This window comes from Manis pentadactyla, chromosome 1 (assembly GCF_030020395.1).
Source record: "Manis pentadactyla isolate mManPen7 chromosome 1, mManPen7.hap1, whole genome shotgun sequence".
Classification (NCBI taxonomy): Eukaryota; Metazoa; Chordata; class Mammalia; order Pholidota; family Manidae; genus Manis; species Manis pentadactyla.
This window is the reverse complement of record NC_080019.1, coordinates 25,065,011-25,087,122: the sequence shown is the minus strand read 5'-3', so window position 1 is coordinate 25,087,122 and position 22,112 is coordinate 25,065,011. Positions and strand designations below refer to the sequence as shown.

At 37.3% G+C, this 22,112-nt stretch overlaps 1 protein-coding gene across 4 annotated transcripts in view; it reads right to left on the bottom strand.

Moving 5' to 3' along the window:
* TMEM131L (transmembrane 131 like) overlaps nt 1–22,112 on the bottom strand; it is a 173,326-nt gene that overhangs the window by 43,309 nt on the left and 107,905 nt on the right. For 3 of the 4 annotated variants that reach the window (XM_036887733.2, XM_036887734.2, XM_036887737.2), the window contains exons 15-25: nt 21,134–21,203; nt 19,947–20,064; nt 18,481–18,622; nt 17,168–17,277; nt 16,064–16,136; nt 11,528–11,655; nt 9,534–9,676; nt 7,701–7,887; nt 7,304–7,489; nt 6,601–6,750; nt 5,662–6,287 (exon numbers count right to left, since the gene is read on the bottom strand). In XM_036887733.2, coding sequence (XP_036743628.2) covers nt 5,662–6,287; nt 6,601–6,750; nt 7,304–7,489; nt 7,701–7,887; nt 9,534–9,676; nt 11,528–11,655; nt 16,064–16,136; nt 17,168–17,277; nt 18,481–18,622; nt 19,947–20,064; nt 21,134–21,203 — 1,933 coding nt within the window. The remainder of the gene's footprint in view (nt 1–5,661; nt 6,288–6,600; nt 6,751–7,303; nt 7,490–7,700; nt 7,888–9,533; nt 9,677–11,527; nt 11,656–16,063; nt 16,137–17,167; nt 17,278–18,480; nt 18,623–19,946; nt 20,065–21,133; nt 21,204–22,112) is intronic. The other variant, XM_036887735.2, reaches the window with a different exon arrangement.

Below are 22,112 nucleotides of genomic sequence, written 5' to 3'. Positions count from 1 at the left end.
CCACAGACCAGTGGAACAGAATATAGAGTCCAGATATTAACCCAAGCATGTATGGTCAATTAATACACGATAAAGGAGCCATGGACATAAAATGGGGAAATGACAGCCTCTTCAACAGCTGGTGTTGGCAAAACTGGACAGCTACATGCAAGACAATTGAACTGGATTATTGTCTAACCTCATACACAAAAGTAAACTCAAAATGGATCAAAGACCTGAATGTAAGGCATGAAACCGTAAAATTCTTAGAAAAAAACATAGGCAAAAATCTCTTGGACATAAACATGAGCAACTTGTTCATGAACATATTTCCCCGGGCAAGGGAAACAAAAGCAAAAATGAAAAGGGACTATATCAAGCTGAAAAGCTTCTGTACAGCAAAGGACACCATCAGTAGAACAAAAAGACATCCTACAGTATGGGAGAATATATTCATATATGACATATCCAATAAGGGGTTGACATCCAAAATATATAAAGAGCTCACGCACCTCAACAAACAAAAAGCAAATAAGCCAATTAAAAAATGGGCAAAGGAACCGAACAGACACTTCTCCAATGAAGAAATTCAGATGGCCAACAGGCACATGAAAAGATGTTCCACATCGCTAATCATCAGAGAAATGCAAATTAAAACCACATTGAGATATCACCTCACACCAGTTAGGATGGCCAACATCCAAAAGACAAACAACTAAAAATGTTGGCGAGGATGTGGAGAAAGGAAAACCCTCCTACACTGCTGGTGGGAATGTAAACTAGTTCAACGATTATAGAAAGCAGTATGGAGGTTCCTCAAAAAACTCAAAATAGAAATACCATTTGACCCAGGAATTCCACTCCTAGGAATTTACTCTAAGAATGCAGCAGCCCAGTTTCAAAAACACACATGCACCCTATGTTTGTCACAGCACTATTTACAATAGCCAAGAAATGGAAGCAACCTAAGTATCCATCAGCAGATGAATGGATAAAGAAGATGTGGTACATAAAAATAATGGAATATGATTCAGCCATAAGAAGAAAACAAATCCTACCATTTGCAACAACATGGATTGAGCTAGAGGGTATTATGCTCAGTGAAATAAGCCAGGTGGAGAAAGACAAGTATCAAATGATTTCACTGATCTGTGGAGTATAAGAACAAAGAAAGAACTGAAGGAACAAAACAGTAGCAGACTCACAGAACCCAAGAATGGACTAACAGTTACCAAAGGGAAAGGGAATGGGGAGGATGGGTAGGAAGAGAGGGATAAAGGGGAAAAGGGGGCATTGCAATTAACACACATAATGTAGCATGGGGTGGATACGGGGAAGGCAGTATAACACAGAGAAGACAAGTAATGACTCTATAGCATCTTACTATGCTGATGGACAGTGACTGCAATGGGGTAGGTGGTGGGGACTTGATAATGCGGGGAGTCTAGTAACCATAATGTTGTTCAAGTAATTGTACATTAACGATACCAAAAAAAAAAAAACGTGATACAAGGTAAGCATACTTTTATTTTGTTAACGGAAGATCACATAATTATTACAGAACTATAAAAATGCTGCCAGGGAAGCAACTCCTAGAGCATAAATTGGGTGTTAGGCTTCCACAGAGGAAATTTCCCATCACAATGAAGGAGGAAAGGAAATGGGCAAGAGCAAGACAGACAATGTCTGAAACAGAAGAAATCATAAATAAAGACATGACTTGGGATTCTAGAAGCAGTAAGTATGAAGCAGGATACAGTTATTCTCTCCAAAGAAATCTGCCATTATATTCCCAGTCATAATTCATGAGAAAATGGGTTTCCTGAAGTTTCCTTCAGGCCAAGGACAGCATTAAAAGTATGTCATCAAAGTTTCTCAGGAAGGATCCAAATGTAATATCTAACAATGAACTATTCCAAATAAGTGGTAAAGCACAGATACTCAGAAAATTAGTAATGCCCTCTGTGGGCCCAAGAGTGAGGACAAACAATCAAGTGAATTCTCATAACAGGCTCTTCATGAAGTCTTTGAGAAATTCTACCATGACTGTATTCAAGAATTCAGAAATACTGTGAGTAGACACTTCATTTTAAAAACGGAGCCAATCGATATCATCCTATCAAGCTTGCTTACTTAACAGTATTAAACAACCTTCTTACATTTATCTCACAGAGTATTTGAGCCACAAAGTTAAAAAGTAAGTAGAACAAGGAACAAGTGAACAGCCAGAATCCTGCTTAATGTTTTTTTTTATCAAATCTAATCATACGGTATATTTTGTGTCAATGGCTAGAGCTTCATTTCAGATCATGTGCTTAATATCTGTAAGTAAATGAGGTTTTAAAAATTGTTTTCAAATAATAGCATTTCAGAAATTTTGGAGGTATCTAATTCATTGGAAACTCTCATGTGCTGTTAATTTCAAGGGTATTATTAAATCAGGATATTATTAAACTTAATATTATTCTGTACATTATTATACACAGAAAGGAATAATCTGTTAGCTAATCCTCTTTTGTAGTGCTAAGCCCAGCAGCAGTTTGTTTTATACCTTAATGATAAATCTGTATTATTTTGATAATATAATTTTAAAAATAGTAGTTATAAACATTTAGAAAGAGATATATCTAAAAGATTGTTTGCATTACACATAAAGCCCTACTCTTCACAGATGATCAAGAGACCTGGAACATGTAACAGATGTTTGAAAAATTTAGCTGTTTCACGGTTGTTTGACAGGTTGATGCCAAAAAACAAGTGTGTGAAAACAGAGCCCTGAAGAATCTGTCAACAGACTTCATTTCTACGGGAATTTCAATTTATGATGTATTGCAGGCCTCTCAGGAGGAGGTAACAGAAAGAGCAGGAAAGGGATAAGACACATTTTCTGTTATTCAAAAAAATTCTGTTTCTGGACAAGGATAAGCATGGAGCCAGAGCTCTGTACATCCTGGAACATTTTCTTCTCACACAATAAGTTACACTTAGGAAAAAAAAAAAAAAAAGCCTCCGAAGAGGAGGCCCAATTCTTCAGGTGCCTCAGGAAGGTCTGAGAGGTGGAAACACCACCTCTGGCACTCTAAGGAGTCAGCTTGTCTCGCCCCCCCTTTCCAAAGGCAACCTTATCGCTGGACTTGCTTCTACAGAACATTTGTGTACTTGAGGAGAAATGGCTAGAATGTGGCAAACACATGAAGTGGTGTCAAATGAGCAAAGAGCAGTTCCCAATTCTGCTGGACCACACAGCAAACGACTCCTGGAAACTGAGGATCCCCAGCCATCTTCAGATTCCAGAAAGTCATTTCTAGACTCCACTTCAGACTCCATTTAAGAAGGAAAAGGCATGATTTTCACAAGGTAAAATACTTGTCAGACTGAACAAGGAACTAATGTTCAAAGTCGGAAGTGAAAACTCAGAAGGTTCTTATCCATGTGGCTTCTCACCCTTGAGCATTATTTACACTTCATGGATTTCCTCCTGGTGTCTGCCTGTTCACCACCTGACAGGGATTACACTGCTTTTCTTTAAAATTTGACAAAGGAACCTAAAACCCCTGACATGGCTAAAAAGAACTCCAAATCCTACCTTTAAGCTATAATTATGTTCCCCTAGATTTCTCAGTCCTTATTTTTAAAATTTTCAGTTCTTAAAATGTTTAAATTGTAAACTGATGGCAGGCAATTTGTTTACTTTTTAACCTCTTTGTTATTTTCCTAGAATAATGCTGTGAATAGAAAAAAGAACGAAAATACATGTCAGTGAATGGATTTCCCTATGAGCAACCTCCTGCTGACATTTTAATTCTAGAGAGAAATACAGGACTGAATTAGCACCTTGGAATTTGCTGGTCTGAACCCATCACAGAAAGACAAAGTTCTCTTGTCGGTTTTTATTTGATCTGATCAACAGTCACGCTGATACTACTGATACAGTCTACTGAACATCCTACTGATACAGTCAAAACAGCTTAAGAAAACTTCTTATAAGCAAGAGATTTGATTCCATTTAAAACATTATAAACAGACTAGTAAACTGCACAGGAGGCTAAGATTCCAAACAGGTTTGCCGTCTACAATGATAAAAGCAAATGCACGGTTTACGGACTTGGACTTTCTGAACTGTTATTGCATGATCTTCTAGGCTCAACTATGGGCATTAAACATCAGGTACTGGCCAGAAAGATGATCTAACTCTGGAGAGAAATCCGCTGACCACTCAGGTACTACAGTTCTGTGCCACATCTCTACATCTCAACCACCTCAAAGTATAAGATAAAGCAGCAGGTCCTTCCCACCCACCAACAGACAATGCCACAGCCACCGCGGTTTGCAGGCACAGGTATCCAGGCCTCCAAAGGACACACTGAACCACAGGAGAGGCACTTACAGAGGGACAGTTCCCCCAAACGACTATGATTTTAAGTTTATGGGAAGTCAGCCTATGTCAAATTTTATGCACAGGTCTAAATGACACAGAAAACAAGGGAAGGCCCAGTAGGACTCTCCCCATGATTCATGATTCCACCCTTTTCACAGGTGTTTTGTAGTCTGGACCCTACAGAAGTAGAATAGGCACCCCACCTGCCACCCACTGCCATAAACACCCTCAGACAAGGTAGCTGTGATTTGAAGATCTTTGTGAACACATCATCTGGAAGGTGTACTCACACACCTGGAGGAGAGGACAAGGGGCCAGCAGCCACCCTGCAGACCGGTGTCCACCTCCAGCATGGGCACTGCTGCCGGGAATATGGTGCCAACGGGCTGGAACAAAGTGCACCAGGAAGGCACGTGTAGCTGCCCGAGCCACGTGCCACTCAGAGCAGTCCAGCTTTCTTTTAAATTAACGATGTCCTTTCATGGAAATTAAAATTTTATTTTCAGTTTTTTACTAAATGTTTAAAGCTCATTGGAATTAGCCAATCCACATTTCTGTACCTTTCCTACAACAGTAAGGAGTGAAAAATATGAAGTTATTTATATTTAGATGCTTCAAATAACTGTTTTTTTCCAAGTAGCTGATTTTTTTTCCAGATTAAGAAGTGTCAAAATTTGACTTTTAAGGGGTATAGTAATGTGCATATTAAAACAGAATGGACAAGAAAAATAAGCACAGGCTCTTATACCCAAGGCCAAAGGAATTGCTAAAGCATAATGATAATTTTACATGTAGGTAGCCTTCCTAGTCCAGTTTTGCTTGCATTCTCTTTAACTGTATTTGCTGTAAGAAAACATCTGTCTTCTTCCAACCAAGGGACATAATTAGAGAAGAACTAGGGCCAGGGAACATGAGATGGTGACAGCTGTTAAAGATAAAAGTTGTTAAGTTTTGTTCAGTCACAAATATTTTATGGGCTGATTAATTTTTGCAGAAAAGCAAAGATGAAAAGTAATTAGGAAAATGTGTCCACACTCTCCCAACAACAAAATATGATATTCACATCCCTCTATACCAAAAAGTAAACTTCTTAGCCAAGGCATTCTAAAAACTAAGTGCCTCATCCTCAACTTTTATCTCACATACCGTATTTCAACATTTGTATCTTTGCTCAAACTTCACACCTGAACTCAGAATTCAGCATCTACAGTGACAACTAAAGCTACATGTGAGAACAAATTCCATTAAACACAGACTGGAGACCAACTGGAAAAAATCATCATCAAGAAGGAAGAAAAAATTACCATTATTTTTCCTGGAAATTTCTGGCAAGTCTGACTGGTACTGAGGTGAATTTCTTGGTAAATGATTTTCAGGTAGTTTCTTAGAGGTCTTCAGAGGACAGAGCTCTCGCTCCTTGAGCTCAGCTATGTTTTCTGAAATTTTAATGTCCGTTTCCTTAGGAAACATACATGTCTGTATTCCCTCCTTCATGTGGCATTCTGAAGAAGTATTATTGACAATGTTTGTGTTTTTCAGTATGTTCTCTCCCTTATTCAGTAAGTTTTGGGGAAGGGTTAAATTCTTGTGCAGGTTGACATTTATGCCACCTGCATATTTGAGGTTTATCCAGTTCTCACCCACAACATCAGTGCACACGTCCTCTTTAGGAGCAGACAGGGAACTGCCCGGGACCGATGTCTGTTTGTCCTCAGTGGTAGTGTTGGCACTACTGGTGACAGATGGGCTGGTTTTGTGTTTACTGTAGTAGACTGAGCACTTGTGCTTCTTCTGCGAATGCCCATAGGTGGCTGGACTCCTCTTTGCAGCATTCTGGACCCTGCTTTGTGGAGTGCTTACTGGAAGGCAGTTTTTTCCTCTGCCTTTATCAGAGGGGCCATAGGTATCAAGGAAGTTCTTACAGTTGCTTCTGAATTGAGGAAGAAAAACATTTACCTGTAAAGCCAAACTGAATAAAACTCTACCTCTCTGTAGTAACTGGTATTGTGGGTATTAAGTTCTATCTGTCCTTCTTCTAAAGCCCCATGAGTTTAATAAACTTATGTCTTTACATGAAATCTAACTTATAATAAAAGAACTGTTGTAACTGTCACACATTGTCTTAGAGAAAATTTTATGAAAACAAATGTGGACTCAAAATAATATTTATATAACCTTAAAATCAGAACTGAGTAATATATCAAAGGTGAGAAACCCTCCCCACTCACTCCAAGAATTCTTACTTGTGAGAATGGGAGCTGCTTACATCCACTGGACTATTGTTTTGCTGTGAAGAGGAGCTGGCATTTTGCCTCTGCTTTGTTTTCATGAATTCCATAAGAATGTACTGGGCTTGTTGGAAGGCTATTAAAATCACACCCAACAGGGACAAACTGAGGGAGAAAGCAGTGAGGTTCATTATTGCATGGTTCTTCCTGGCATTAAAAAGACTAGCTTTATTATAGAAGTACAGTGAATGGTTGATGGATAATGTCTAAAGATATGATATTGAAATTCTATAATATGTATGATATCATTTTCTGTTTCTTAAAAAGAAAAGTTTCTAAAAATGTGCATATTTGTGAGTTTGATATTTCAGTTTCATTTTTAAAGACACTTTTAATAACTCTAGAAGGGTCTTTCTAGTCTTTCAATCTCAAACTGCCATTGCACTGAGCAAATGAGGGTAACATTCCTATCTTGCACCATGACTGCCAATGACCATACATGGAGCATGACAGTTTATTACACTTCTAGGTCCCATGAATCTCTTACAATTAGTTTACAATTACCTCAAAGCCTATCAGTTGCTACTTTGTCTACTTCATGTATGTCAAGGTTCTCAAAGCAATATAAATTCCACTCAATTCATATGCTTTGACTGAACCTGGGCACTACACATTTTCATGCAGCTCTCCTGAGAGTGTGGAGAAGGTGGTAGCTTACCTGACACAGAAGACTGTGAGCCTCCAGAACGATTCCTCCCAGGTGGGACCTGGGACCACATCTGCACACAGAGGCAACAAGTGATGAGGGAGGGTCACGTTGAGAGTGAAGCGAAACTCAAGGTCGGCCGCAGTCACAAGGGTCAGCTCACGAATGACCCAGGAAGAGGTGAAGTCTGGAGTGAACCTGATAACAAAAGATTCACCATTATGAACTTTAATTGTTTTCACTTTAAGCACAAATCAAAATAATCACCATGGCAGCAAGATTTCTTACTTATATGTTAAGTACTTATATAAAAACAACTTAAGATGTCTTTATTAATGGAAAAAAGGTTTTGTCCCCCCATTATTAAGCTCATCACAAAACTTAAACAAAGTTAAAACTCAATGCTTACACAATGCTGATATCCCGGGATGTGTTTGGGGCCAGGGAAAACTGATGACAGTCTAGCACTTCAAATCCATAACCTTGGCAATTATACCCGTTAATTTTCAGAGATGTCACAGTTATGGGAAGTGGTCCAATATTCTCAACTTTAAAGTTCTTTGTAATAGATAAAATTTGCTTGCTGTCTTTCAGTTCTACCAAGAACGAAAAGTGATATTTAGTATATATGAACTAAATTTATTTAAAATAATTTATTGAATCAACAAACTATGATCTATATTATTCAAATGTGCAAAAAATCAATAAGCTCAAAGCATGACTTCTACTAACTTGTAGAACAGTCATAGATTCTCTTATATTAACAGAATATAATAAAAATACTTAATTAGTCAAGATTTTTCTTAAGTTACATGATCTGTCTAGAAACCAAAAGTAATGAAAGTCTCTTCTTTGTTCTTTTACTTATTAAAAGTTAGGGTTAAAAGTTTATTCTTCTCAGAAACCAAATAACGTGGATACCCATAAAGGCCTTTGCCCCTGAGATCCTCACTCACTACTGAACAGGGACCAGTTAAGAGTGTATTTGCTTCTATGTAAATTCATCACAGTTACTAGAAACACAATTCAAATGCTCACTACATTAAGAGGAAGTATGCAGTTAAATAAATCCTTGCAAATAAATGAGAACTCATTTAATATGGGCAGTTAATAAAAGGAAGACTTACCACAATTAAAAAATATTCCTACAAAGTTATAATCCACAATCTTTTCCACAGAAGCACTAGTATTTTATCTGGTTCTATAGTTTTTATATTCCTCCTTACTTCTACCTTTCAAAGTCAACTCTAAATTACTGAATGAATGCATGGAATAATGAATATTCTGAGGAAGAATTTTTAATGTAAAATGGCTAATCTTTTTAAACTTGGTGCTCATTTAGCATAGTTTTCTTTAAAAAAAAACTATCAGGCATAGAAGTGGCTCTATAGATTATCTAGTAGTTTCACCAACCAGTTTTCTACACAAGAAACTTACTGTTAACACTAAAATGCTTTCAGTTGTGTTCTCAAAATTAAAAAGAGGAAAACAAGGTAGAATTTACCAAAAACATTTTACATCCATTGTTTGATTTTTGTTTTAATTCTTATTTAGTTGTTTAGTACTGAGGAAGCTCTTGAAACTGATATAAATAAATTAAAAGCATTTAATTTAAACACATGCATAATTTAGAAATTTCTAATGGAACATTTAAATAGATTTCTAAATCTGCATTATCTGATACAATACTGTATCAGATAATGCAGGTATTATGACACATATGGCTACATAAATTTAAATTAAATTCAAATTAAATTATAGAATTGATTTTCTCAGTCATGCTAGCTATTATCTTTCAGTGTAGTAAGTCACATGTGGCTAGTGTCTACTGCACTGGATGACAAAGATACAGAACACTTCCACTATTGCATGAAGTTCTGTTGGTTAGCAGACCTTTAGTCTTCCCTCCATTCATCATTTTGATGTGATTTTTCAATGATTACATATATGATAACCAAATTAAGAACTTCATACTATTTATGAGATATTTGACACTATCCTGGTAATTTAGCAATTAAACTATTTTTCTCTGTATTATTTGAGTTGGGTTAATAAATATCTAAAGCTATTATTATGAACAGTACCAGCCTATATATGCTAAAATGTTTGCCTGATTTAATTGTTTGCATCAATAGAAGGAATTCACTGTAAATTTTAAAAAGAATCTTCTTATAGCATCCTTTCGCTCTTGCTTTCCCAGCAGCAAGCCTTCCCTGTCAAGGCACCACGCGTACGGACTCACGTCGACGGCAGTCCATCAGGGTGGACTCGGGCACCTTGAACCGCAGTGAGCCTCCTGTGCCAGGGAGTCTTCCACCCACTTTCAGTATCTCTCTTGCTCCAAATCCCTCCACGCCAATCATGTCGATAACAGTCAAGTTATTCCTATTGTGGAAAGACATACAAGTGAAAAGGGATTACAAAAGTCACAAGATACAGTGCATTTGAATTTAAATATTTCTAATTAGCAAAAACACTTTAAACGTTTTGAAAGAGAAAATCAACTTAAACAGCGTGCCATCTCCTGCCATCTCAGGGAGTAAGGGTGTGTCCACCACACGGACGCTGCAAGGTTCAGAAGAGTCCAAGCACGCTGACAGAACAAAAACAAATCAATGACCAGGATCACTCTCCAGTCTGGGCCTAAAAATGTAAACCTATGTTTTTCTAATAACCAGCCACCAGGATGGTAATCAGACCTCTGAGAAAATAAATAAATAAATAAATAAATCTGGGGCACAGAAAAACACTAACAAATTTAGACAAATTGATAAATTATGTACAGGATAAATTAAGGAGTTTTCATAGTAATTGTAACTGTAAGAAATTCTGCCTTATGGATAATTCTAGGAATATAATTCTAGTGTGACTTTTGAACCAAAGATTCAAAATATCATTGCACAAATAACATATATTTACTCATTAATAAGTTTTTATTAGTCAAGCAAATTCTGATTAGCTTTTGCCTTTTCACTAACTGAAATCATGATTCCCAGGACAAAAAAGTTCAGTGGAAATAATGTTTAAATAAATAATGCAGACTGGATGGAAAACCGGTCAGCATTTGTGTAAATACAATAGAAGCAGAGAGAGAATTCATTTTTAATTATGCAAAATCCACAGGTATTTTTACATCTATATCTATATCTAAAGGATTAAAAATATTTTTTAACTATTTAAAAGCCCTTCAAGTGATGTTGGGGGATTGATCCTGCTTACAGAAAAATACTATCAATACAGAAACCACCAAAAATAAATTAACTATTATTAAAAGTTTAGACTTTCTTTTTGAGTCTGGAAAGTTTAACCTGAGATCAAGTAAAGTTTATTTCTGCATTTCCTAAGACCTTAGGTCTTCAAAAGAGTATGGGTTTAAAATGAAACATACTGTCAGTAAGGCACTAGGAGTCTTGAATTACATGCTTAATAGAACACTTTTTTAAGCTTTTAGTACATTTTCTTTTTAGTAGCATTCACTGACAGAACAAACTCATATGCTATATGAAAGAAAGTCCAGAATACAGTAGTCTTTTCCCGCTGATCTGATACTAGAAAAGATTAAAACACATGAATGTCATTTACTAGAAATTAAACTTGTGTTAGACTTCTCACCAATGCAGAGAGCTTCAACATAGATCCACATTTATTTACTGTAAATGTCTGAAAGAAGACTCAATTGAGACTACCTGAAGATGAAAAAAATTTAAGGATGAAAAACATTTAGCTGCTAATCAGCAATAATTCTCATTCAACAGGAAGGAAAATAAATAAATTAATGGGCTCCACTAAGCACTGTTTCCATTGTCCTTTGGAGCCACAGAGAATTCCAGAAGCAAGACAGATGGATACGAGAGTGGTGTAAATCCAAGCACCGTGTAATGAAAATGCATCCAACAGTGTTTCAGTTATTTTTCTGAGCTTAGGATAGAGAAGTAATTGCTTGTGTGTGTGTTCATGTGTCTGTCCTGCCCTCTCTGACAAGTCGCTCCTGGAGAGATAGGAATACTCTCCCTATTATACAGGGGAGTAAACTGAGGCACTGGGGGATTAAGTGTGGAGCCTCAAGTAGCCTTTCTTCTCAGTTATTGCCTCCTCCTCCCATGCAACACAGCCTCATCACCCAAGGCCCGACTGGTATGTAAATGTCAACTCCTTGCTAAAGAGAAGATGTATTCTTGAGAAAAAGAGACTTAGATGAGTCAATGAGAGCAGGCTCTGTGACAGGGACACACCTACCGGATTAGTATGAGTGAGGTAACTTTTCCATAGTCAGCTGGCCTGAAAACTACACCGACCCTTTTCATTTCCAAAGGCTGCAGATGTAAATGGAGGATGCCAAACCTGGATTCCTCTGAATGCAGACCCTGCAAATTTAAGATACACAATTAAATAATTCCTGCAAAGCAAGCTTACATCTTCACTACTATGCATTTGAGAGTAAACACGATTGCTTTTACTACAGATATGACTGTCCTAATAAACCTGCTGAACTTGTTAATCCTGAGAGTTCACACTGATGAAGAGTTCCCAGGCCATAGCTGAGAAGTACAGGCAGAGGCTGCCAGACAGCCTCGTATGGATGTTGGGAAGAGGATTTGCTTCCTGCCTTAGATGGGGGCCAGGACTAGAAGCCTTCATTGCAGAGATGCTTTGAATGTAAACGAGCACTTTGACAACAGACCAAACAGCCTCCGCATGAACGTGACAGATCTGACCAAACCACCCAACTACTGCTGGACAGCCCAAAATTCTCTTTAACATTGATTTAAGCTTATATAGAAACCATCTTTACTATATTTAGTCTCTCCATTCAGGAGAAATCCTTCATTTATTCACAGACTCTGATATTCCAAGATTCCTAACTTTCTCTGAATGAATCTTGTGGTCTCAATTTAATATTCAAGATTTAGTTCTTTATCATCTTCCCTCTTTCCACTGCTTTTTCCAGCTCCTTCTCACTAAACACAATTTATTAATGTCTTAGAGCTATAATCCTATAATCTGCATCTTTTCTTTTAATTTTTGAAGTTTGTTTTAGCCTTCAATTATTGCTAGTATTTCTCACACTACCTGAAAGAAGAAATGACGATGGTATTTGATACATTTTTTTTCCCATGAAGAAACTTCATGAAGGGTGAGAAACCCTGCTTTATACATATGAATAGTGAATAAAAAGCTGATTTTTAATATTAAAACTATAATACGAACAGTACAACTTATTAAATGGTTCTTATATGCCAGACACTGGAATACAATAAGGTGTGTCGATGTATATGTATACATATAATACAATAAGGTATATAAAATGCTGAGCTTTCTATAAACATTACTGAATCTTCAAATGTAATTGTGAGTGAGAAAGATGAGGCCTGAAGAGGTTAATAATTTGCCAAGGGTCACACAGAAAGAACAGAGAGGAACCTGGATTCAGAACCTGAATGTCCAATTCCATATGCTCTTAACCTAAGGACAACAGTTCTAAAAGCAAACCAACAAAATAAAAAAAATTAAAATGCAGGCCTCTTTTTACAAAATAAAGAGTTCTAATAAGAATTTTAAGTTAAATTTTTACATGTCTCAAAGCCATTGATACTATCCTTTTTGTCCATGTAATAAATTCACAAAGGTAATAATTTCTTTTATCACAAAAGTTGTAATATTCTTGGGGGAAATCTTCATAGATTAAAAACTTTTTCCAAGTGAGTTGCATCATCTATTTAAATCTGAATAGAATATTCATTTATATGTAAAAGGAATTGGCATTATTTTTACAATTTCAAGTTATATATGATTAATACTAGTGAGCAAAAGGTCTCTTAATAGTAGGACGATTTCATCTCAACCAGCCCTGGGAAGACCGCGCGGTGGAGAAAGAGAGGGGTAGAGCAGGAGAGGACCACTAATAAAAACAAGACAGTGCTGCCTAGACTATTTACAAAGAGAAAGGAATGTTTGCTGTTAATATTTCCTACTGTAAATAAGCCTCAGTTAAAAATTCACTTACAAACTTGCTTTGAATAGTTTTGTTTTAACTCTTAGTTGGTAGTTATCTGTGGCTTCCCTCTGTTATTGGAGTTGATCTAGAGCTAACACTGTGTCTTTGGAGGGATTAAGTGTGGAGGAAGGGGAATATACCCAAGGCATTTAAATGTGTGTGTGCATGTGTGTTAAATATAAGTGTGTTTACAGTAGATGTGTGCATTTTTTTTTATTGAAGTACTGTTGATATACAATCTTATATTGGCTTGGAGTTTATAACACAGGGGTTCAACAGTTCCCCATATTATTAAATCCTTACTCCCACTAATGCAGTTACTATCTGTCAACATAGGAAGATGTTACACTCACTGGCTATACTCTCCATGCTGTACTACTATTCCTGTGTACAACTTCTATTATGATTAAGAATTTGTGTGCCCCTTTATCCCCCTCACCCTCCCAACCCACCCAGTCCAACCCCTCCCCCGTGGTAACCACCAGTCACTTTTGAGTATCTATGAGTCTATAGCTATGTCTTCATTTTGTTTTGTTTTGTTTTTAGATTCCACAAATAAGTGAAATCATATGGTATTTGTCTTTCTCCTCTTGGCTTATTTCACTGAGCATAATACCCTCCAGGCCCATTCATGTTGTTGCAAATGACAGGATTTTTTTTTATGGCTGAAGAACATTCCATGGTGTATGTGTACCATTATCTTCTTCCATAACTTGGCTATTGTAAATAATGCAGCAAACACAGGGGTGCATATATCTTTTGAATCAGGGATTTTTGTTTTCTTTGGGTAAATTCCTAGAAGTGGAATTTCTGGGTCAAATGGCATTTCTATTTTTAGTTTTTTGAGGAACCTCCATACTGCTTTCCACAGTGGCTGCACCAATTGACATTCCCACCAACAGTGTAAGAGGGTTCCCATTTTTCCACATCCTCACCAACACTTGTTATTTCTTGTCTTCTGGGCAGTGGCCATTCTGAGTGGTGTGAGGTGCTATCTCATTGTGGTTTTGATTTGCATTTCCCTGATGATTGGTGACGTGAAACATCTTTTTATGTGCCTGTTAGCCATCTTAATTTCTTCTTTGGGGAAATGTCTGTACAGGTTCTCTGACCATTTTTTAATTGGGTTATTTGTTCTTTTGATGTTGAGGCATATGAGTTCTTTACATATTTTGGATGTTAATCCCTTATCAGATAAATCATTTATGAATATATTCTCCCATACTGTAGGATGCCTTTTTGTTCTGCTGATGGTGTCCTTCACTCTACAGAAGCTTTTTAGTTTGATGTAGTCCCACTTGTTCATTTTTGCTTTTGTTTCACTTCCAAGATATGTCCAAAAAATCACTCATGCTTATGTTCAAGAAATTTTTGCCTATGATTTTTCTGCATTTTATGATTTCATGTCTTACATTTAAGTCTTCAATCAATTTCAAGTTTACTTTTGTGAATGGAGTTAGATAGTAATCCAGTTTCATTATCTTGCATGTAGCTGTCCAGTTTTTCCAACACCAGTTGTTAAAAAGACTGTCTTTTCCCCATTGTATATTTATGGCTCCTTTATCATATATTAATTGACCATGTATGTGTAGGTTTATATCTGGGCTATCTATTTTGTTCCATTGATCTATTGGTCTGTTCTTGTGCCAGAACCATACTGTTTTGATAACTGTAGCTTTGTAGCACAGCTTGAAGTCAGGGAGCGTAATCCCCCCAGCTTTGTTCTTCTTTCTCAGGGTGGCTTTGGCTATTTGGGGTCTTTTGTGGGTCCATATGAATCTTAGGATTATTGGCTCTAGTTCACTGAAAAAATGCTGTTGGTATTTTGATAGGCATTGTACTACATCTGTAAATTGCTTTGGGCAGGATGGTCATTTGGACAATATTAATTCTTCCTATCTATCAGCAGGATAGATTTCCATTTATTTGTATCCTCTTAAATTTCTTTCAGGAGTATCTTAGAGTTTTCAGAGAGTATAGGTTTTCACTCCTTGGTTAGGTTTATTCCTAGGTATTTTATTCTTTTGATGCAATTACAAATGGAATTATCTTCCTGATATCTCTTTCTGCTAGTTCTTTATTGGTATCTAGGAATGCTCTGTGTGTATTTATTTAACCAAAGCTCCACTTTTGAATTGATCTCACACACAGAACACCCGTTAAGGAAGACACTCAGCTACATCCAAAGAGCCACAGAATTACTGAGTGAAAACTAAGAAACAAGGCTGTCACATCCCAGTCAAACAACATCCTTGCCACATGTCATGTTTACTCCTGCTTCTAAGTAATTATGCAAGGCTTTGTGAGGCTTTGAATTTCAGAGAAATCTATTTTTATAGATGAGGTGAATATCTCAGATACTGGGTAACTTGCTAAAAACATGAAGCCAGTTTAATAATAGAATTTTTTTTTAATTAGGCATTTGCTTTTACCTTATTTAGTCCTAAAAAGAATTTGATGGGGACTCTTAAGAGAATTATAAATTCTGGGGTCTCAAGTTTTATGGTTTTCTGTATTAGCCCTGATTTAATTGTTATTTCTTCACTCACAAGAATCTAAAATATCAAATTAAAATGATTTACAGGCTAACATGAATCATGGACTTCTGCTACATTAGTTAATTGGAAAAATCTGCTATGTATATTTAATGCCTAGAATATAAAAATAAGAGAGCCACAAATATTTCATAAAGACTCTTGAAACATAAATCAGTGAGGCCCGTATGCTATGTGCCTAGTTTGTCAGCTCTCTTTTTCTGTTTAAAGATGACATCCTACCTGGTAAGGACAAGCTTTGGTGAGCTGGAATTCACCAGTTGTGAAATTAATCATCTGCATATCAGTGCTAAACCTATAAAGAAAAAAGAAGTTTAAAACAGCATTCAGATCGCCAATAAAAAATAATATATGCATGTGCACATACACATATTTGTGTATATATACACATAAATGGGAGCACATGTACTTGCACACACACAATTCACCCCATCCTGTCACTACCGTGTCCCAGTCCCCCACACCGTACCTGTCACATTGTAAGTGCTGAATATTGCTGCATGAATGACTTCAGCAGCACAGAATGTAAAGAAGCATGTAATGACTAAAAGCTCTAAATGTGAAGCAATTTTTTTTTTCTCTAAATGGTTCGTAGCTAAGGATCTTGATAGGAAGTGACTCAACCAAGGGCAATTTTATCTGCCAGGGGACATCTGGAAATGTCTGGAGACATTTTTGGTTGCTACAGCTGGGAGGTCCTACCATCTATTGGGAAGAAGACAGGGATGCTTCTAAACATCCTTCAAAGTACAGAACAGCCCCTCCTACCCCAGAGAATCATCTGGTCCAAAATGTCCATAGTGCTGAAGCTGAGAAACCTGGGATGAGGGTAGATCCTACTAAGCCAAAAGGAGGAATCATTCCAAGTGAAACTGATTATTGTGTGAAAATAAATTATGATGTAATTGATGTGAACTAACCATATTACCATACCTCCTATATCAACACCAGAGTAAAATATACTAAAACCCTAACTCATTTCTTGTGTTGCCCAGAGATCCTAGCGATTTAGATCCTAAATATTAGGAGTATATGTGACACATCATAATTACTAAGGTTCCCTGACCAAAGGCAAGAATATTCTGCCAGGAACTGGACTTAACATAGTAACAATGGGGGGGGATGCAGCATTACACACCGAACTGGTCATTTCCATCAAGTTTTATGCACCAACGAGCTGGATGCCCAAAGTACACAAGCTAATCCTGTGGACATCCATTACAGACAGGTTCCAGAGGAAAAATGCAAAGGACTTTCAAAAATGTCAAATCTTAACAGTGTTTCCCAAGCCACCCTCAGAAAGTCTTCCTGGGCTGGGCGCTTTACCATTTGTGGAGCAGGCGCACTACAGCTTCCGGTTTAGGATACAAGGAGAGAGGCAGGAGCTGCAAGGAGACTGGCAAAGAGGAAGGGTTCTTCACCACAAAGTACTTCACCTAGGCATGGGGAAAGGAAAATCAAAATCCCAGGAAAGGCATAGCATCGTCCTGAGATATTCCTGCAAAAACCACATAATCTGAATCTAATTACGAGGAACTATCATACAATCAAATCAAAGGACATTCTAAAAAATCAACAGCCTGCATGCTTCAAAAATGTCTATGCCATGCAAGGAGAGGAAGGCTGAGGAAGATTTAAGGAGCCAGAAGAGACCTGATTCTGTACTGTGAGCTCCTGAACTAGATCCTGAAACAGGGAGAAAAAAATTGCTAGTATGTTAGTAGGTAACTGGAAAACTTTGAATCTAGACTTCAGATTAGGTAAAATTATTATAATAATGTTACACTTTCTGATTTTCATCATTAGACTCTGGTAGGTAATATTGTTTTTGTTCTTTGGAAATCCACACTGAAGTCGTCCGACGTAAGGGGGGCATGTTTGACAGTCTCAATGGCCCATAAAAATACATGCACGGAAGGAGAGAGGGGATGACAAATGAATCTTTGTGAGGGCAACTGGGACTTGTGGTACTATTCTTGAAACTTTCCTCTACGTTGAAATTATTTCAAAATTTAAAAAAGTACTTTAAAGTTTTAGGATGTCATTCCTAAGAAACTCGATGAGTGCCTGATGAAGTGTAAATATTACTCAGATGATATGTGACATAGTTCCTTGGCACTGAGACTCGCGAGACATAGACAGTAGTCAGCTGGTGTCAATTCTTCCCCTCGACCTTTCCTCCCGCTGCCCCAGCTCAGCGGGAGCAGCACACACCCGGAGGGGAGCCAGCATGCAAGGACAGAGATGAACAGAGCAGCGTCACCAGCTTTGGACTTCTTTCCTCTGAGCTTCTCATTGTGAAATAAACTCACTCCAAGTTACACCTGTGTTAGTGAAGATTTTCTCTGCTGTCTGCAATTGAACACTTTCTTAGCTGCAAAACTTTGAATTGAATACAAACTTCATGAAATCTACTTGTTTTATGCACTTCTACTGTTTCACGTGCTGCTCCTCTTGATTTTTGTCCTTTTGATACCTCCCTACTGAAAGCACCAAATGGCATATGTGTGTCACTTGGAGTGAATTTAAATTAATTGTGGTTCTGAAACAATATATTCTCACAGTGGAAAGACTCTGCTCACTTAAAAACCCAAGAGCTGGGGTCACTGACAAACAGGTGAAAATCACACAATCCTCACCATGCTGTTCCTGAGGGCAGTCGCGTTGAAGTTCAACACAAGGCCAGGCTCTGCGATCAAACGAGGCAGAAAGAAAACAAAGGAGTCTGACTCCTTGAATTTCTTCAAGTGGGCAAACCGAGTCATTCCTAGGACATTCCTCCTGTGTGATTCATAAAGAAAGAAAGGATTATCAAAAATATTTTGATATAAAAAAAGAGAAATCACTAAATATCACTCCCACTAAAAGGAAGAATAGAGTGTGGAAAAAATGGCTTACTTTGGGTCTGGGGAAGGGAAAGTACAAGATGACCTTGCAACATCCTGTTTTACTAGAAAGCAAGGAAGTGCTTGGAGAAGAATGAGAACATACCAGAGGGCCCCCAGCGGCTGGGATGATTTAGCATCAAGAATAGTAATGATGGTAATGAGCAAAGATTCAAAAAGAATGTAGAGTGAACAAAATAATTAGAAACATCACCATTTTGCAGCCATCAATCTAATAACTGATCTAGGCAAGGATTCTCAATGGGATGTTAAAATGGGGTGAAATGTTCTTAGGGAACAGGAAATCTCTATCATCTCAAATTATCAAAGCAGATTTTATTTATTAATTGCAAGAGGAAAAATGTACCTACAAGGGAGAGAGAGCTGTCACACATACAATGGAAAGAGTCAAATGATTCAACTTAGCAAAGTCAGCAATGGGACAAACTGACATTTGTGTCCTTCCTGGGGTGATACAAAGATAAGGAGTCTTCCCAAAGAGTCTCTTCCCAAAAATGTTTAATGCAAATGTAGCCTTGAGGAAGCAATCAAAACAATCCAGTGTGTTGCAGGTTCTATAGGACAACAGGCTAGGACTCTTCATAAAATGTCAGCATTTTGAAAGATGAAAGGGGACACTAATCTAAAGAAAATCAGAGAAACATGACAACCACATGCACTGCATGATACTTGAATGGAGCCTGGATTTTAAAAAGGAAAAAGAAAAGACTGCTCTAATGAATAGCTGTGGGTAAAAGAGAGAAATCTGAATACAGACTATAAATATAATTTTATCAATGTTAAAGTTTATTGGGTATACAACAGTAGTATAGTTACACGTAGGTGAATATTCTTCTTAGGAAATAAAGTATCTACTAATAAAGTACTGAGGGTTGTATTAAGATATTGACAGCTTACCCTCAAATGATTCAGCCAAGAGAGAGTGTGCATGTGTATGTGTGCGCACACATATAGTTACAGATGTAGAGAGAACAATAAAGCAAAAGTGATAAAATGTGAACAATTGGTGAATCCAGATGAGGAGTATTTGAGTATTCACTGCACTATACTTTAAACTTTTCTGAGGTTTGAAATTGGCAAATAAAAGGCTGGAGAGAACTATCAATTATTAAAAATTCAGTACTACAAATCCAGTAAAGTACTATGTAATGGTACCGCCCAGTGCTTGATAAAGGAAACAAAGAAAGGTGAACACATACTTGCAGACGTCACCGTTTTTAAATTTCTTCCATTTTTCGTACAATTTATTTGCAAGCTCGTAATCCACATCCCAGGTAGACCGATCCAGAGAAAGACTCCCTTCCCAGGAAGGATTTTCTAAAAGTTACATCAGATTTAATGTTTAGATTTATAGGAAACACAATTCAACTAACAAATAATTACAACAGTTGTTAAACTTCTCAAACTGAGAGGATTGCGGAGTGAATAATTGCCCCCTCTTCGATTGCTTTATTCAGAGTCCCTCTAACTCAATGGCAAATGATAAATTAAACAAACATGTATAAAACAAAACTAAATCGAATTATGTAAAGGTAGTAACATAAAAGACACATGGCTCATGAGTACAGCCTGAAACAAGTTAAAATTATACTTGGAACATTTTTTAACAGCTTAAATCTAAAAGGCTAAACTGAGCCCATGTAAATGCTAGGTCACCACCTACATCGCTCACTATGGAGAATGCTGATGGACAAACTGCAGTCCTCCAAAGAGGGCCCAAGCAGGGACCTGCCTGGAGAGGGTGCTATTTACATTTATAAATGTAAATATATGTTCACCCCGCCCCCTCTGCTTATCTATTCTGTCTCATCTGTGCTAAGGAGTGTATGAGGATGAAAAAAGTGGGAATTTCCCAGAAGAAATTTCTGGACTAATTCACTCATTAAATATTTTGATAAATCAGAAGGCGGGGGAAAAAAGAGAAACAGCTTCTATGTCAACACCATGGCCTTCAGTCTCCCACAATGAGCACTACCTCTAAGATGTTTATGCTCCTGTAACTAATCTTCAAATACAATTCCAAATTACTTTTACTGACTTCTAGTCAGCCCTTTTCTTAAAAAAAAACAGAATGTTCCAATTTTTCCTGGAAATGAGGTTGCTATGATGATCAAATAATGTGCTCTGAAAAAAATCCCTTACAAAATACAAGCTACCTGGGGGGGTGGGAGAGGGGCATTATTTTACACAAATACCTTGGATATTTTGGGAGGATTCTTACTGATTTCAAGTTATTCTGTTAATGATCATGCTCTTTAAGAATGGCTTATGATGTGGTTATGTGTACAGGACTCATTACTTCATCTATAAATGCTAATTTTCCTCACTACTTCCCACCCAACCGCAAACTAAAGTTCTAGAGAAGGCCTCAGGGCAAAATACTTACCTGCTTTTGATTTTCCCATGAAATAATGCATGCCACAATGTGCTATCACTTCAAAACCCAGACTCCCTTCCTAGATTGAAAAGTAATATATGAATAACTTAAAGCACAACACCAAACATAAAAATCCTAATGCGCTCAAATGTGAAGCAGACATTGGCCTCTGCCTTAGTAACCTCCCTTTAACCAGAAGTCAAACAACTAGAAAGTGAGTCCCTGGCTTCCTTTCATCCCTGAATGAGAGCTCTGAACTGCCTCCCAGAGGAAGGATCCCTACAGAGGACTATATGCTACAGTCAGCGCTCACAGGGACAACCCATGGGCTCAAAACACACCAAGCTGCCTTCCGAATTAAAGATTAGTCTAAGGACAGTCGTAGATTTTCCAGAACTGTACTCTCATCCTCTGAGGAATAGAATGCCACTCTGTAGTGACTCCTAAGCTACTTAGGCCATTTAAGCTCATGCCCCACTTGCTCTAGGCTGGGAAAGCACAAACTTGCTACCTCCACACATACCCGAAAGCTGCCTGCTCCCTCCCACGAGCCACTCTTCTTCTGTTTCTCTTGATGGGAAAAAGGAAATTTCTAAGAAATCTCCTCTGCTCAAAATATGGATGAATGGAATTAACCTTACATTTCATTTAGTTTGATTTTAGAGGTTCTATCTTTAGCTTATATCTAAGCATCAGGCATTTCTGTCTATGAAACACCAATGTTAATAAGTGAGAAAAATCATAAAGATGGTTGCATGAATGTCTCATTGTGAAAAACTAGAACCCAGTGTTATACAGAATAGCTTGGATCAAAAAGAATAACAGTAACTAAATGAAAAGAAATAAACATTAAGAAAAAATGAGTCATGTTTAAGATAAGATATAAATTAAATAAAATTCAGCCAGATTTTAGAAAGCATTTTCTTTAATTGTGAACCCTTTCAGGCTTTAGATCTGGTCCACTAAAGAAATTTAAGGATTACAAGCA